This window comes from Sceloporus undulatus, chromosome 11, assembly GCF_019175285.1.
Source record: "Sceloporus undulatus isolate JIND9_A2432 ecotype Alabama chromosome 11, SceUnd_v1.1, whole genome shotgun sequence".
NCBI lineage: Eukaryota > Metazoa > Chordata > Lepidosauria > Squamata > Phrynosomatidae > Sceloporus > Sceloporus undulatus.
This window is the reverse complement of record NC_056532.1, coordinates 2,136,802-2,152,940: the sequence shown is the minus strand read 5'-3', so window position 1 is coordinate 2,152,940 and position 16,139 is coordinate 2,136,802. Positions and strand designations below refer to the sequence as shown.

The 16,139-nt window shown below is 45.1% G+C and overlaps 2 protein-coding genes across 3 annotated transcripts in view; both read right to left on the bottom strand.

The window, feature by feature from the left end:
* The window catches only part of UBE2G1 (ubiquitin conjugating enzyme E2 G1), a 554,317-nt gene that overhangs the window by 470,757 nt on the left and 67,421 nt on the right, over window positions 1-16,139 (bottom strand). The window lies entirely within an intron of this gene.
* Window positions 1-16,139, bottom strand: part of ANKFY1 (ankyrin repeat and FYVE domain containing 1) — a 28,906-nt gene that overhangs the window by 2,763 nt on the left and 10,004 nt on the right. The window contains 17 exon segments of the mRNA XM_042442570.1: window positions 479-569; window positions 875-1,021; window positions 2,307-2,431; window positions 3,313-3,403; window positions 4,745-4,892; window positions 5,314-5,490; window positions 6,805-6,825; window positions 6,827-7,006; window positions 7,088-7,244; window positions 8,082-8,200; window positions 9,262-9,430; window positions 9,655-9,808; window positions 10,155-10,253; window positions 11,085-11,310; window positions 12,834-12,931; window positions 13,911-14,110; window positions 15,048-15,116. Coding sequence (XP_042298504.1) covers window positions 479-569; window positions 875-1,021; window positions 2,307-2,431; window positions 3,313-3,403; window positions 4,745-4,892; window positions 5,314-5,490; window positions 6,805-6,825; window positions 6,827-7,006; window positions 7,088-7,244; window positions 8,082-8,200; window positions 9,262-9,430; window positions 9,655-9,808; window positions 10,155-10,253; window positions 11,085-11,310; window positions 12,834-12,931; window positions 13,911-14,110; window positions 15,048-15,116 — 2,271 coding nt within the window.

Here is a 16,139-nt window from a genome sequence, read left to right as displayed (position 1 = left end):
TAAACAGATGGCCATCCAGCCTCTGTTTAAAAACCACTAAAGGAGGAGACTCATGCCCATCTGTACCTCACAGCTTTCAGGGAAATCATGCACAAAAGCCTCAAGCAGGCACACTGGTTTAGATTCGGTGCAGCATTTGTTCCTAGTCTATTCTGCCCTTTCCACACTACTGACTTCCCTTATGTAAGAGTCACACCCAGCTGTTATGCTACGATTTCTGAGAAACAAGCAAAACCATCTATGAATTACTTTGAGCAAAAGAATATTGATAATAGCACTATTGATTTGTCTGGGACTCTCTCAATTCTTTTACCTTTTGGATATTCACATAGAGTGGATTTCTCTTTGCCCACCCAGAGGGATGTATTCCTTCAAGTATAAAGTGTACAAGACTGAAAGGCCAGTAGACCTTCAACAGAAAAATGGGGACCAGGATTAAGTACTGTAGTGAGAAATGCCACAATTCAACATCAATTACCAGTGATGCTTCCTTGTCGTGACCCCAAACTTGGCACTGCACTCGTAGCAATTGGAGCCGTCACACCAGGGAGGTTCCTTGGACAGCATGTCTGCAAAGCAAAATCAAAGAGGCTGTTGGTTCCTTGATGTTCTTCTCTGTCACATCAGCCTGGGAAATACATGGTCCTCCCAAGGTCCAAATGTCCCACACACCTTTCGCTCTTTATGAGGTCCTGGGCACGCAAACGGAATTAAACCATCAAAGAGCAGTGCTGTAGGGCAAGGGACATGGCCATTTCTAGAAGCCTAAAGGACTAGACCAGGACACCAAAAGAGTTGGATTCTACCCTAAAGCCTAACGTTCCCCACCCCCAGTAGCATTCTTGCCAAGAGGCACTGGCACCGAGGCACTGACCCAGCAGCCTGAAGAGAAGCTGTTTGGTTGCCACTTGATAGTTGAAGATGTTGACCCCTTGGTTGTTGTTGACTCCCAGACGAGCACCGGCTCGCACGATGGCCCGGCACAGATTGGCGTTCCCTTTCATGTAGGCCAGAAGAAGCACTGCAAGGAGGAAAATAACCAGGTGGCATTGGGGTCCCACAAATGCCCTGCATGCAACAATCGAGTCAAATCCCCATGACCAGCCACATCTGGATGGATGGTCTTCTGAAAAAGGAAAGCGTGATTTCAACCAAAGCATGTGGACTTTGTGGTAGTCAAACTATTTGGGAAGAACAGGGAATCATTTGGCAAGAAGCAAAGGAGCAAGCAACTAAACCAGAGCTTGGAAAATATACTTGTTGGACTCCAATCCATTGCCAGCATGGTCACTAACCCTAAAATGCAACTTTCTCAAGCTTTCATCACAGAGGAGACCAAGTTCCCCACACAACTGCTATGTATAGAACCAATTTCTAAGTACATCTAGCCCAGTGATGGTGAACCTTTTACAGACCGAGTGCCTAAACTGCAACTCAGGCCCCACTTACTTATTGCAAAGTGCCATGTCCCTCTGTCTTTCTAGTAAGAAACTCTGGCAAACTCTATGTTAGGGTGACAGCATGTGTGCCCACAGAGAGGGCTCCGAGTGCCACCTCTGGCACACGTGCCATAGGTTCGCCATCACTGATCTACCCAGTACAACCAGGCATCACTTTGGGTTCAGATATTATACCAATGGCTTGCTTGCTTTAGCAGCTGGACACAACCGTTGGCATGCACTACCATGCACCATATTCACATTGTGGTTTAATAAACCAGGATTCCTGACTTCAAGTGATGAGCCACTAGAAGTTTCAAATTCATACAATCATGATAGCATTAACACTGGAGATCTTTCAAATGGAAATCCAACGCTTGGGGCAGGGAATCTTAAAGAAAGGAAATCAATCTTCTCAGGTTTAAGTCCCCAAATGAAGTCCCACTCTTGAGAGACCAGACTTCATCTCGCGCATGAAGAGGGCCCTTTAAATCAGTAGCAGGAACTGTTCAGAAGGCTTTGTGTGGGTCCTAGCCCCTCATCTCAGATTCCTTCTCCATCTTAAAATGGCAAGCCATTCTCCCAGAAGCCTTTGGGGTTGTAGTTCTCCCATTTAGTAATATTTCGGGCCCAACACACTTTGGGAGAGGGCAAGCAGATAGCAAGTGTCCTAGGTCAGTATGGAAAATGGATTAGATGTCATCATACTTGGAAAGCTCCCAAATTGCTTACGCCTCTTTTAAAATGCTGCTCTTTTGCCTTGTGCCAGTTTGTTTTGGGAGAGAGAAAGACAACAAATATCCATCATCACTCCCTCCTTTCTCCAGCTTTCAGCAACCCAGCACCTTGGCAACAGGTGATCCTTACCTGTATTTCCTTCAGCATCTGGTTTGTCCAGAGGGTATTCTGGCATGCACTCCAGGAAGAGGTCAAAGATGGCCGCTGCGTTGTCCTTCCCATATTGCCCCAGGATATGCATTGGGGACTGACCTCTGAGAACAAGACACAGACCACATTACATGCAGGCATGCTCACATGCTGGCGTAGTAGTTTGAGTGTTGGACTATGATTCTTGAGACCAGGGTTCGATTCTCAGCTCGGTCATGAAACTCAACGGGTGACCCTTGGGCAAGTTGCATGGTCTCAGTTTCAGGGGAAGGCAATGGCAAACCTCCTCTGAATAAATCTTGCCAAGAAAAACCCATGATAGTTTTGTCATAAGTTGGAAACGACTCGAAGGCAGGCAACAACATGTTCATGCACAGAAACTAGCAATGCTAGGAGCCTTCTTTGCCATTCAGAGTCACATCCTATATAGGCCAATTTTTATAAGTGGGCTTAAAGAAAGGTGTCTTTCTAAAGAACATGATTCTTAATGTATGCTCGCAAGTAGTTGTAAAACAGATGCAAGGAGCAAGTCATGCTGGCAGTGGGATGACGGGAGTTATGATTCAGATCATTTGTGGGCACCAGATGGAGGAAAGCCGGCCTATTTTCTCTCTCTTTAGCAGCTTTTTCTGCTTTCCTTCCAGGAAAACCTTAACAATCCTCATGAAAGCCTGGCTATGTCTTCCATGATAGCTGGAACCTCTGAATGGTTGTGAAAAACCAGATAAACTGGGAGGTTAACAATATTGTGGGGCCTGGCTGCTAGAACAGAGAGAAAGAATTCAGAGGTGCAAAATCTGTGATAGGATTACCTATAAAGAGGGCAGGACAGGAACTGGGGGATCCCTCTCACCTGAAACTCATCTGCAGAACCCTGCCTCTGAAGGAAGAGGGAATGTTAACCCTTCCATGAGAACCACCGTCGCAGGTGGAGAACCCATGCAGACACGCATTAGTGTTTCCTTCTTCCACACATTGTATTTACCTGACATTAAAGGCTTCTGCATCCACAGTGCACTCTGTCAGGAGGACACGGATGTTAGTCAGGCGTCCTTGCATGACTGCCAGGTGGAGGGCTGCAGAGAGACAGGAGAGACACCATGATTCAAAACTGACATTAAGTACAGATCTGTACGCACTTCTCTATGAGATATTGAAATCCAAAGCTATATTAAAGCTAAATGAAAAAAGAAATCTTCTTCAACTGAAAAACTCCATCATTGTGCCGTGCCACAACTTTAAAGAAGGCACACCTGGCTGCAACCAAGGCAGAGATGGGGCACTGATGCCAGCTCTTCAGCTTTAAGGGAGGAATCATCGCCTGGAACCATTTCCATCCAAGCTGTCCATTACATTCAGCTCTAAAAACTTGAGGTATCATTTCATTTCTTCTCTTCTCTTCTCCATCCCACTCCCCTTTCCTTTCCTTTCCTATTAGATTGTTATCCTGTTGACAGGCTGCCTTAACAAAAATCTACACAAAGCATCTTTTGTGTGTCTGTGTGCACCTTCAAGTCACCTGCTGACGTATGGTGACCCCATGAATTTCATAGGGTTTTCTTAGGGAAGGAATCCTCAGAGGTGGTTTTTCCAGTTCCTTCCTCCAAATTATACCCAACAGCACCTGGTATTTGTCGGCAGTCTCCCATCGAACTACTAACCACGACTGACCCTGCTTAGTTTCCAAGATTTAGACAGTATTTGGTACCTTCAGGGTATTTAGGCCCTTTTAGAGCATCTAATGCACACTTTATAAACCATTACTTGCCATTTTTATTGTTGTTGACAAAATATAGCTGCAGCAAATGCTGAACAGAAAGGCATCGGCCCCAAAAATGCGAGTACTTCCTTGTTTGTGCATCCATAGCTTTTTGTGGGGTTTTCAGGCTATGCGACCATGTTCTGGAAGAGTTTATTCCGGTTGTTTCGCCAGTATCTGTGGCTGGCATCTGAAGAAATGGCATGAATAAACTCTTCTAGAACATTTTGAATGGATCTCCATTATTGGGGGATATTGAAAGCAGGGTGAAGCAAAGGTTTCCAGAAACCTTTGCTCAAACCTGATGTGCACATTTTTTACACACTGTGCTTGCCAATGTGGCTATGATGAGCAGGCACATGGGGGCTATCTTTATCAGAGCATGCCAGGGAGAGGAATAATATCTGCACCATCCTCTCCCCTTTGGGAGCTCAAGTCCCAGACGAAAAGAGCATTGTGGTACCATTACAGATGCCTCTACTAGTTTTGCAGAGCATACAAAAAGAATGCATTCACGATACCTCCTGCGGAATGGAGCAAGAGCAGAGGTGAAATCTCTAGCCTGCGTTGTGCCAGGCTCTATTAATAGGAAACTGCCCAGCTTGTACACAAGTGGGGAAACAGAACCTTCTACGTCTTCAAACATCAAGAGAGTTACCATTGTTCCCGTTTTCATCCACAGCTGCAAAGTCAACGCCATTCTCCAGAAGAACTGAGCAAATCGTGGGGAGGTCCTGCTGGGCCGCAAGATGGAGGGCCGTCTGGCGGTGCTTGTTCAGCTCATTGACTTTGGCACCTGCAAGGAGCTGTCAGGAAAGAAAAACAGAGGAAGGGGACTATGTCACCGTGTCCACTTTGAGGGGAGTCACAACTCTTGTTGTTATGTGCCTTCAAGCTGGCCCTCACTGGAATACACGATAGCTTCCAAAACTTAGTGTCTCTCGAGTGAAAACTATGGCTGCACATTTATTTATTTCACTGTTTTAATAATTTAACTCCTTTTTAATGTACTTTTTAAAAAATGTCTTTAAACAGTTACCCAACGAGGCACATAATATATGTTCGGGGCAGCTGTGTTGGCCATGCAACAACATTTTCTTTAAAAATGGATTTGGTTGTGTAATACTGCATGGCCAACACAGTACCCATGAACACCATCTTTTAATAAATCTGAATTTAGTAAACATAGCCCCAACAGTGAATGTGTAAAGCAGAGGCTAAACATACCAGATTGCGAACAATGATTTCTGAGCCAGCCTGCACTGCAAGGTGCAACGGTGTCAGCTTGGAGGCATCTTGAACCCTGGAATTGACGTTGGCTTGGACACTGATCAAGAAGAGCACACTCTCGATATCGGAATTCTGAACGGCCACATGGAGAAAATTCCGGCCTTTGTTGTCAACCTGTGACAGTGAGCAAACCGTTCGATGTATTTATTTTTCCAAACAGCAAACCAAAGAAAAGTTACTTCTTTTAGAGCAACACGACTGGCTAGATTGTGCAGGAACTGTGCACCTTTGAAGCTCAGGGCCTGTTAGTAATAAATACTCTGGAGCTCCTTTGGCCCTTTGCATCTGCGGGGATCCGTTCCGGACCCTTCCCCCATGGATGCCAAACACTATGGGGTGTCAACTGCGGTGTGACATCCACACAACCATGTTTTGTGGCCATGTGCATGCATCGCCATTGAGAAGAACAGGGCAGGGCCATTCACGGGTGCAGCAATCCACGGATGGCAAGAGTGCCGATACCAAGGGGCGACTGTACACATACCTGGTTGCGCACACAGTATAATGTTTCAGAGGGATCCAGGAAAAAATTATGAATATACATAATTGTATGTGGGAAGTTAACTAAAGCATTAAGATGTTGAATAGCTGAATCAGGATGGTGTGTCTAAACTTTTTTTGTCCCAACACTCACATTCCCAGAAGTCCAGGATGCTATTTTATCCTGCCCACCCTGGCTTGCTGTACTAGTTTAGGCTGTACAAATGTTTCTCTGAAAATTATTCTGTGTGCACAAACAAATCCATACTTCTAGATTCATGTGTCTGCATTGAATTTTTCCCTCTGAAAGTGAATGCCAAAACATGGAAAAATTGTTTCCCATCCCTGCTTTAAGACAAACCAAGGTGTGCAAAGCAAGCAAGCACTGGATGTCCTCCAGCTGTGCCAGATTACTGCGACACGATACTGCAGCATCAGCCACTGGGCCTGTTAAAACGCTTTTGATGTTGCTATGTTGTGCAGCGTGTGAGGCAACGCGTTAACGTATGGCGCCATATTCTCCACCTTCGTGAGTGTACTCAGTAGCTTGTGAGCTGGAGAAAGACCTATCGCTTTCTCAATGAGCAAAGAGACACTGTAATCTTCTCTCAGAAGAGGCGTTTATTCATAGAAGAGGTTCCACTGTGTACAGCACTATATACAACGACACCATCCACCATCTACATCAGTAACAACCCACTCTGAGGTGCACACTGTCTCACTCTTCCTCAGTGACAGTTGAGAATGACAGTTGACAGTTGCATCAACATTCCAATGATGCACTGTTTAAATGCTGACACATATAACTTCCACTAGAGCTGTAAATGACTTCCACAACAACTTCACCTAGTGGCCACATCCATGTCATTTTATCAGACCTATTTACCATGTTCCTGACAGGGCCAGTGACACAAGAGCATGCAAAGATCTGACATTGGCCTTCTGTACCTGCTCAGCTGCCCCCCGGCTCCCGTTTGAGGATCGCCTCGGCTGCCTTGTTGTTCTTGTAAGTCATGGCACATGCAAACGGAGTCATCCCTTGCCGGTCCCGTATGTTGAGCTGAATGTCAGGGTGTGAGATCATGAGCTGGATAATGACGCCATGCTGGTTGATAATCGCAACGTGGATTGGTGTTCTTCCCTCTGCATCCTACAAAGACAGGCCAGTCAGCTGCACAAAAGAGGCCAACCAACCCATCTCCCTAAGTATAACAAGCATGCCCGCGCATACCTGTGCGTTTACATTGGCACCAAACTCTAGAAGGCACTGCACTGTTTCTTCAAGGCCCCAACAAGCAGCCAAATGCAATGGCGTCTGCGCATCATGGGCTTCCTCATCACCCTCACCATTGGCACCTGGCTGCCGTGGACTGTTAACATCACAGCCACTAGGAAGAAAGCAACAAAGAGACAGTTCAATTCAAAAAGGACATAGAGAAACTGGAGCATGTCCAAAGGAGGGTGACTAAAATGGTGAAGGGTCTGGAAACCATGCCCTATGAGGAAAGACTCAGGGAGCTGGGGATGTTTAGCCTGGAGAAGAGAAGGTTAAGAAGTGATATGATAGCCCTGTTTAAATATTTGAAGGAATGTCATATTGGAGAGGGAGCAAGCTTGTTTTCTACTGCTCCAGAGAACAGAGAACCTGGAACAATGAATGCAAGCTATAAGAAAAGAGATTCCGCCTAAACATTAGGAGGAACGGCCTAACAGTAAGGACTGTTCAACAGTGGAACACACTCCTTGAATGGAAAATGGTGGAGTCTCCCTCCTTGGAAGTCTTCAAACAGAGGCTGGATAGCCATCTGTCAATGGGGATGCTTTGATTGAGAGTTCCTGCATGGCAGAATGGGGTTGGACTGGATGGCCCTTCTTGGGGTCTCTTCCAACTCGACGATTCTACAATTCTATGACAGTTTTACCCCAAATGTTTAAGTCACTGAGGATATACCCCTTGACCAAGGAGATGCATGTTTGACCTCTCAAGAAAGGTCTTGCTCTCTTTAAAAGCCTGGTCAACAGAGAAGGGAAGCCCAAAGTATCCATAAAAATGGCTTTTGTTCTCCCTTTGTTCTCTGCCATCAAATCAACTTTGACTTATAGCAGCCTATGAATGAAACAGCCCTGCCCAGGTCTTGCAAATCCAGGGCTCAGGCTTCCTTGATTGAATCGATCCGTCTGTAAATGTGATTAATTCTCCCTCTGGACAGCAATATGTTCCTGACCTGCGGATAAGAAAGCAGGCGATCTGTTCATTGTTCTCATCGATCGCTCGGTGCAGGAGAGTCTGTAAACAACCGCTTGGTCCTGGACCCCAGCAGGTGGCATCACAACCATGCCTCACCTACAGAGGAGAGAATGAGACACTTCAGAAGGAGCAGAACTTGCTTTTCAGTGGATCGCATTTAAGATTTTCTATGGAGACATGCAGATACTGGTCCTGTAGGGCACAGAAGGGTAGGGGACATTTGGCCTACCGAATTTCCTCATATAATCTGTGAAGATTTATGGGCAAACCCAGCTGCCCTTCTCACCCTCTAATAGGAAATAGCAGGGACTCTCTTTTGTCCATTTCCCATGTATGGAAAGAAAAAGGGACCAAACCTGAGTCCTAAGCCAGTGTTGGGTTGGAAAGCACGACCCAACATTTCAACCAGAAACTTAATGGACCCAATGTAATCCGATCCATGGAGGACTGAAGACGCAAAGCGATTTGCCGGCAAGGGGATACTTCAGCATGCATGCAACTGTGACTGGTTCAACCTGCAAGATTTCATATCTCTTTATGGAGAACGATAGTTTTTACCGTAGGGCTAGTCCCTCTAATGTGACACCGGGGCTGCAGTATGACTTTGAATCTTTCTCTTAGGAAACTCACCTCTGTCATTTGGAAGGTTCCACACTTTCTTTTAAACGTGTTTTACGACAAAATAACTAATGCATGATTACATCATGTCATAAAATAATGGGGAGAAATTGTGAACCGTCAAGAGGAAAAAAGAGAGCAAAATGTAATGAGCAGAACTCATAAAACATATACTTCTGTACGATAATGTTTTCAAAAAGACATGTCAAAAGATTTGTAATGCGGTAAAATTCACTGATAGCATTTGTTGGCTTGGTAACATTTGAGCCCGTACAGACGATCCCAAATAAAGCTGCTTCTATTCACTTTGGAGGTATGCTGTTTAAGTGATACATGAATCCTAAGATGCCAGAAGCTGTGCCAAAGCCACGCTCCAGTCCTAAGGACTGGAGCGCAGCTTTGGCACAGCTTCTGGCTTCTTAAGATGCGTGTGTCATTTAAACAGCATACCTCCAAAGTGACCCGAAGCAGCTTTATGCGGGCCTGTCTGTATGTGACCATTTGATATAAGGAAGGACAGCTGTGGGTGCTGCTCTTACCAGAGTGGAAGCAATATCTTCTAGGTCATTTTCCAGCGCAAGCCAGAGCGGAGGATTCCCTTTATCATCAGGCACCGACATGTCTGCCCCTCTTGTGCAGATCGCATCGACCACAAGCGGAAGCTGGTTTTTGATGGCCAGCTGGAGAGCAGTCTCTCCATCTTGAGTCCTGCAACAAGAGCACTGTGCTTTATGTAGCCAGACATCTGTTGGCAGGGGCATCGTTCACAGTTATAACTTAAGCAAGACAACCGTTTGGCACGTTTCGGCGGAGTCCTAACCTTTGATCTTGTGGGGTATTTTACCATGTGATGAAGTCCACAGAGGGGCAGGTGCAGTCCCCCAAGGAAGATGTTTCTCCCACAAATAGAACAGCAGAAACAGAAATGTTACCTGACGCTGATATCTGCTTGATGTTCCAGGAGGAAGAGCGCACTCTTGCTGTCCTGCCTCTGTATTGCCATGTGCAGCAGTGTCTGCCCATCCGACATGGTGTCATTGATGGAGGCCCCAGAGCCAAGGAGTTGAGCTGCGATCGTGTGCATACCTGAGCAGAAGAGCATGGCAGGGTAAGGAATACACTTTAAGCATGCTTTAGTTTGACATGCCACAGTTTGCATCATAAAGAAACAAACAACTTGTGAAAGGTTTCCGCACTGCCATCCTTCAGGAATCTTGCAAGGAAGGAGACACTGGTGTTATCTAAACTGCCAAGCGCATGACCAGCCCTTTTAAAAACTAACATCTGGTCTCCTTTAAAGAAGGCTCAGTCCTCCTCCACTATAAACAGCTCTGTTTTGTCTGGTTTGCATCTTAAATTTTCCATTATTATACTTGGTTATTACTTCTTGATATTCTACAACATACGTTTCTGTTCTTACACCTCCTGTTACCTGTCCATAAGGCTAATCCCAAAACGGTTTGGTCCCTGGAATCTTTGAGGCTGAAGTCCGGAATGATCTGCAAATTGTTGGTGGCATGAAGAGCATTAGCTAGAAAACAAAAGAAACAAACACACATTCTGTTAGGTTTTTTGTTTTAAAGGACCAGACTGTGATAGATATACGGTCATCTTGTCTTCTGGTTTATCAGTTATCTGGGATTTCTAGACTTAATCTTAGACAGGCCCCACTGCTCAGCAACAGAATACTTGTTTCACATCCAGAAGGATATGGGTTTAATTCCCAGCCTCTCTGAATAATAGAAAAGAGAAGTTAAGGTTAAGAGGTGATATGATAGCTCTGTTTAAACATTTGAAGGGATGTCATATTGAGGAGGGAGCAAGCTTGTTTTCTGCTGCTCCAGAGACAAGGACACAGAGCAATGGATGCAAGCTGCAGGAAAAGAGATTCCTCTAAACATTAGGAAGAGCGACCTGACAGTAAGAGCTGTTCAACAGTGGAACACACTCCTTCATCTGAGATTTTGGTGGAGTCTCCTTCTTTGGAGGTCTTTAAATGGATGGCCATCTGTCAATGGGGATGCTTTGATTGAGAGTTCCTGCATGGCAGAATGGGGTTGGACTGGAAGGCCCTTGGGGTCTCTTCCAACTCTATGATTCTATGAAAACAAAGTAGAGGATTCTGGGAGCTGGAGTCCAAAAGCTTTAGTTCAGAACTATTGTCCCAACAATCACTCTTTTAAGGATAACATCTCCCTCCTCAAAGTCTTCTAACTTTCAAAATCTCCCCTTTCTTGCCACGTTTTCTTACGTCTCAAGCAAATCTATTCCAGCAGCCTGTTTTCCCACTCCTTTAATCCAATGCCATGATCCTCAACTAGCAAATCCTACCGCAAGGTTTCCTAGACACTACCCTCCTCACCTTTTTGCTCCAGTATGACAGACACCACATCGGGGTGATTGTAAGCTATTGCCATGTGAAGGGGAGTTTGCAGGCTAACGTTATCAGCTGTGCTGGGTATTGCAGTCCCCTTCTTGGCAGGCACGGCTTTCTCCGTCTGGATGTTAGGGTTGGCGCCTTGGTGCAGCAACTCTGCGGTGAGGTTGGCGAGACCATGCCGGCAGGCTGTGTGCAAGGGGGTTTCTCCCTTTCAAACAAAGAGTAACAACTTAAGTCACTGGAGGAACTGAGAATATTCTTGAATAGAGAGCGGCTTTAACACAACTTGGCAGCAGAACACACAAGCCCACTGAGATAACTGCTCTTGTGTCTGGGCAATACCAGTTCAGAATGCAAGCAATAGCACTCTCACCTACACCTCTGCACATAGAAAACCGGCGCACAAGGAAAGAAAAAGTCTGCCCTACACCAGGAGTGCCGAGTTCACACACAGCTTGCAGGTTGAAGGCATCCATTTTGAGCGGCAAAAACTGGGGCACTTTTGAGATCGTACAACCAGCTCAACAGTTAAGCTCAAGAGTTCCCTTATTGATTTCCTCTACTCTGTTTTAGGTGGTTTGTTTTATCTTAGTCTAAGACTATAATTTCAGGGAAGCATTCCCAGGCACTGTTTATCCAATTGTTATCTGATATTTTATTTGATCTCTGATGTTCTCAATCTGTTGCCTCCTTATTTTATCTAGCAGACCACAAGTTGAATATGAGTCAACAGTGTGATGCGGCTGCTAAAAAGGCCAATGTGATTTTAGGCTGCATCAATAAAAGTATAGTGTCTAGATCAGGGGTAGGCAACCTTTTTGAGCCGGGGGCCGGGTTGCTGTCCCTCAGACAACTGGGGGGGCCGAAGCCAAAAATTAAATAATTTAATAATTTAAAAAAAAAATAAATATATAAATAAACCAGGACAAATGTAGGACAAAATTTTCAAATGGAAGACACTTTTTTTAAAAAGAAATGGAGGACACACGAAAAAAATTGCTGATTTTAAAAAAAATGTTAGCATAAATGCATGTTTCTGAGGCTTCTAGAGACAATTGCCCCCCCCCCCAAAGGCCCTGGCGGCAATCGGCGGCAGGACTGGGCTGGGGCCGGTCCCAAGGCCTTGCCGGGCCGCATCCGGCCCGTGGGCCGCAGGTTGCCTACCCCTGGTCTAGATCAAGGGAAGTAATAGTGCCACTCTATTCTACTTTGGTCACAATTCAAAAAGGATGTTGAGAAACTGGAGCGTGTCCAAGGAGGGCGACTAAAATGGTGGTCTGGAAACGATGCCCTACGTAGAGGGAGCTGGGGATGTTTAGCCTGGGGAAGAGAAGGTTAAGAGGTGATATGATAGCCCTGTTTAAATATTTGAAGGGATGCCATATTGAGGAGGGGGCAAGCTTGTTTTCTGCTGCTCCAGAGAATAGGATCCGGAGCAATGGATTCAAGCAATAAGAAAAGAGGTTCCACCTCAACATTAGGACGATCTTCCTGACAGTAAGGGCTGTTCAACAGCGGAACACACTCCTTCCTCAGAGTGTAGTGGAGTCTCCTTCCCTGGAGGTCTTTAAACAGAAGCTGATGGCCATCTGTTGGGAATACTTTGAGTGAGAGTTCCTGCATGGCAGGGGGTTGGACTGGATGGCCCTTGGGGTCTCTTCCAACTCTACGATTCTATGATTCTATAATTCTATTGAGTCAATCTACCTCTAATGCAGTCTTCCTACATACCCATGTATTCTTGTGGTTGACTTTGGCCCCATGAGTGGCCAGGAAGAGTGCTGCAGCCTCGTTTCCCGTGCCAGCTGCTCTCTGCAGCAAGCAGTTTCCTAAAAGGGGGGCAAAAAAGCATCCAGGATTAGACAAGTAGGTAAAGTTTCAGCCAGCACCTTTCATCTGCCATCCTAACTTAAGGCACTGCACCAGAATTGATGCTGCAGATACAAGACTAGCCACTTGCTGCAAAAGAAAAATGACATTCTGTAGGAAATCTGCACAGCAGATGGAGCAGGGAGTCATCCGTTCTGTTAGCATAATCCTTCCCTCTCGCAGGATTTCACGTTTGACCAGTGCAATATAGCACCTTCTGCTATCTTTCTAACTCAGAACAGAGGAGTTAAAATTTAAGAAGCATATCCAGGTATTTTAGTAACATATCACACTGAATTAATGATCAGATGGGCTTTTAAAAATATACATATTGAACCGACAGCTTGTTTGATCTGATCCTAGTTTTGTTCAGTTTAGTAGCTCCCTCCATCCTTTTAGAAATGCTTCTTGGTTTAATTTTCTGCTCTATTATTTGGTCTTTTGCCATTTGGGGATGTTTTTAAAAGTGCCGTTGCTCGTCTCTGCTTTGGAAATTTCATTCAGTACTGCTTGCGCATATTCCTAAGTTTATGCATACTCCACGAAAGAGCAAAAAGCAACAAGTGCTGCTCAACTATGTCTGCATCTGCAAAAACAATACAGTTTGACAGTGCTTTAACTGCCGTGGCTCAATGCTGTGGAACTCTGGAATTTGTAGTTTGCGGCACCAGACCTCTCTGACAGAGAAGGCTAAATATAAATCCCAGAATCCCCTAGGACATTTAATACAACCTAAGCCAATGTCAATCACAACTACTGACTCTCGTACAAATCATACAAACCGCACACTACCATGAGATCATGTGGTGCCAAGTTCAAACAGATGTCACATAAATGGTCTATCCATTCGCTCACAGTGAGGGCGACATGTGTGTGCCCTGACACATCTTGCCAGTGCCAGACTTTGTCTACTACTGTTGCTCCCTCTTTCTCACCCACCTGTCACCGTATCCGGGGCGTCTGTATTGCTGCCTCGCTGGATAAGCCTGGCAGCAAAGCTGTTCTCATCGAAAGAAGTGCCATTCTCCACTGGGACATCCTCAAAGGGGTTGACAGACGGGTCAGAAGAGACAGTGATATACTGGACCGCAAGCCACAGGGCAGTGCTTCCTTCGTGATCCTTTAGTTCCAAATCTAGTCTAACAGCAAAACAAACAATATTGTTATCATCCGACAGATGTTTTATTGCTACAGTTTTGAGTCGAGACACTATGGCTACAGTTCTGTATGGCTCAGCATAGGTCTGCATGTGGACCTTTGCTAGGCTCACCTATATACTACCCCCAGCTAGCATGGTCTTAATACACTTGTCCCTCCATATTCACTAGGACCCCGCAAATAACAAAAGCACCATGTTTTACCCAAGAGGACACCTCTCTAGGAATCGCTAGATCCTCCAGTGCAACTCTGTGGTTAACATCCGACAGACACTGACCATAGGACTGCACTGGAGGAGCTACAAAGACCTAGTAGGGTATTCTCTCTACGACTCTCTAGGTTCTCCAGTGCAACTCTGTGGTCAACGTCTGACAGACACTGACCATAGAACTGCACTGGAGGAACTACTAATGCCTAGTAGAGTATTCTCTCTCGGAATCTCTAGGTCTTTCGGTGCAACTTTTAGATAAAGTTGATGATAGAGTTGCACTGGAGGACCTAGATATTCCTAGAAAGAACATACTAATCAACTCCGTGAATAATCAAATCCACAAATATGGAGTGATGCGTGTATGTGTTGGTCTGGAGTCTCTGGGAGCTATTGTCCAGAATGATAACTTGTGTAAGTTCACTATTCTAGCCATCTCCTTGCAGTAGGCAAGTACCTTCACCTATAGCCGAGAGTATTCAAATGTCTGTTTCTATAAGATAAAGAATTGAGGACTTAAGAACTGACAGTCAGAACTATCTGTAACAAAAAGATCAACAGCCATTACAACCCTCTGATTTAAAATTCAAGAAAAGTCAGTTGTTCGCAAACTGCTTCCTAGAGAAAGAATAGGTGTTCAGGGTAACGCTCCCCCTTAAAAAGCAGCCCAAATAGATGGCTTCGCATTAACTAGCATGCAGCTTACTTACTGCTTGCACTGGAGCAGTTGACTGAAAACATGGTCATTTCGCACAGCAATGGAGGCATGCAATGGTGTTCTATGGAAAAGAGAAAAAAACAAATACATTAGGGAACAAGTCCTTCTAAAGACTTCCTACCAAGAGCTCTATTTTCATAAATTAGCAAGCCTTGGGACATTTTGAAAAAGGAGACACTAGACATCTCCTTCATATTGCAATACTGCCATCTTATCTTAGTCTTGTTTGCATTAGGACCATTTCAGGACAAGCGCTTACTGAGACGTCAAGACAACTGCTTTTAAGGTTTATGCTTCCGATTCATGACGAAGCTTCTTCACCAGCGCGGTAAGTCTGGTCCAGTTTTACTAACAACGATGCTGGGATATTCTTTTCAAACATGCCCTGTCTCCTACTGCTAGATCAAATCCTCAAGCCACCAGCTGTCTCTCTCTAACCCCTGTCTAGGTAGGCCTATTGACTGAGCTATCCTTATGCAAATGAAATTATTAAAGCTAGATACCATCCCAATGAGAAATACAACCGACTCACCTACAGTGACCTAACTCATCTGCAGTCAATTTTATCCAATTTCCAACACAGAAGATTCCCTTTTCCTTTCATGTCAGTCAACTATCTTATAATGACCCTATAATACTAGTTAGGTTTGGGAATGGGCCATAACTCAGTGAAACATACACTTGTCCTTCCATATTCACTAGGATTAGGGGCACAAGACCCCCATGAATATGGAAAAACTGCAAATAACAAAAACACCATGTTTTTAACCAGAGAGGACACCTCTCTAGGAATCTCTAGCTCCTCCAGCGCAACTCTGTGGTCAACGTCCGACAGACACTGACTTTAGAACTGCCCTGGAGGAGCTGCTGATGCCTAGTAGAGTATTCTCTCTAGGGATCTCTAGGTCTTTCAGTGCGACTCTGTGGTCATCGTCCAACAGACACTGACCATAGAACTGCGCTGGAGGAGCTACAAAGGCCTAGTAGAGTATTCTCTCTAGGGATCTCTAGGTCTTTCAGTGCGACTCTGTGGTCATCGTCCAACAGACACTGACCATAGAACTGCGCTGGAGGAGCTACAAAG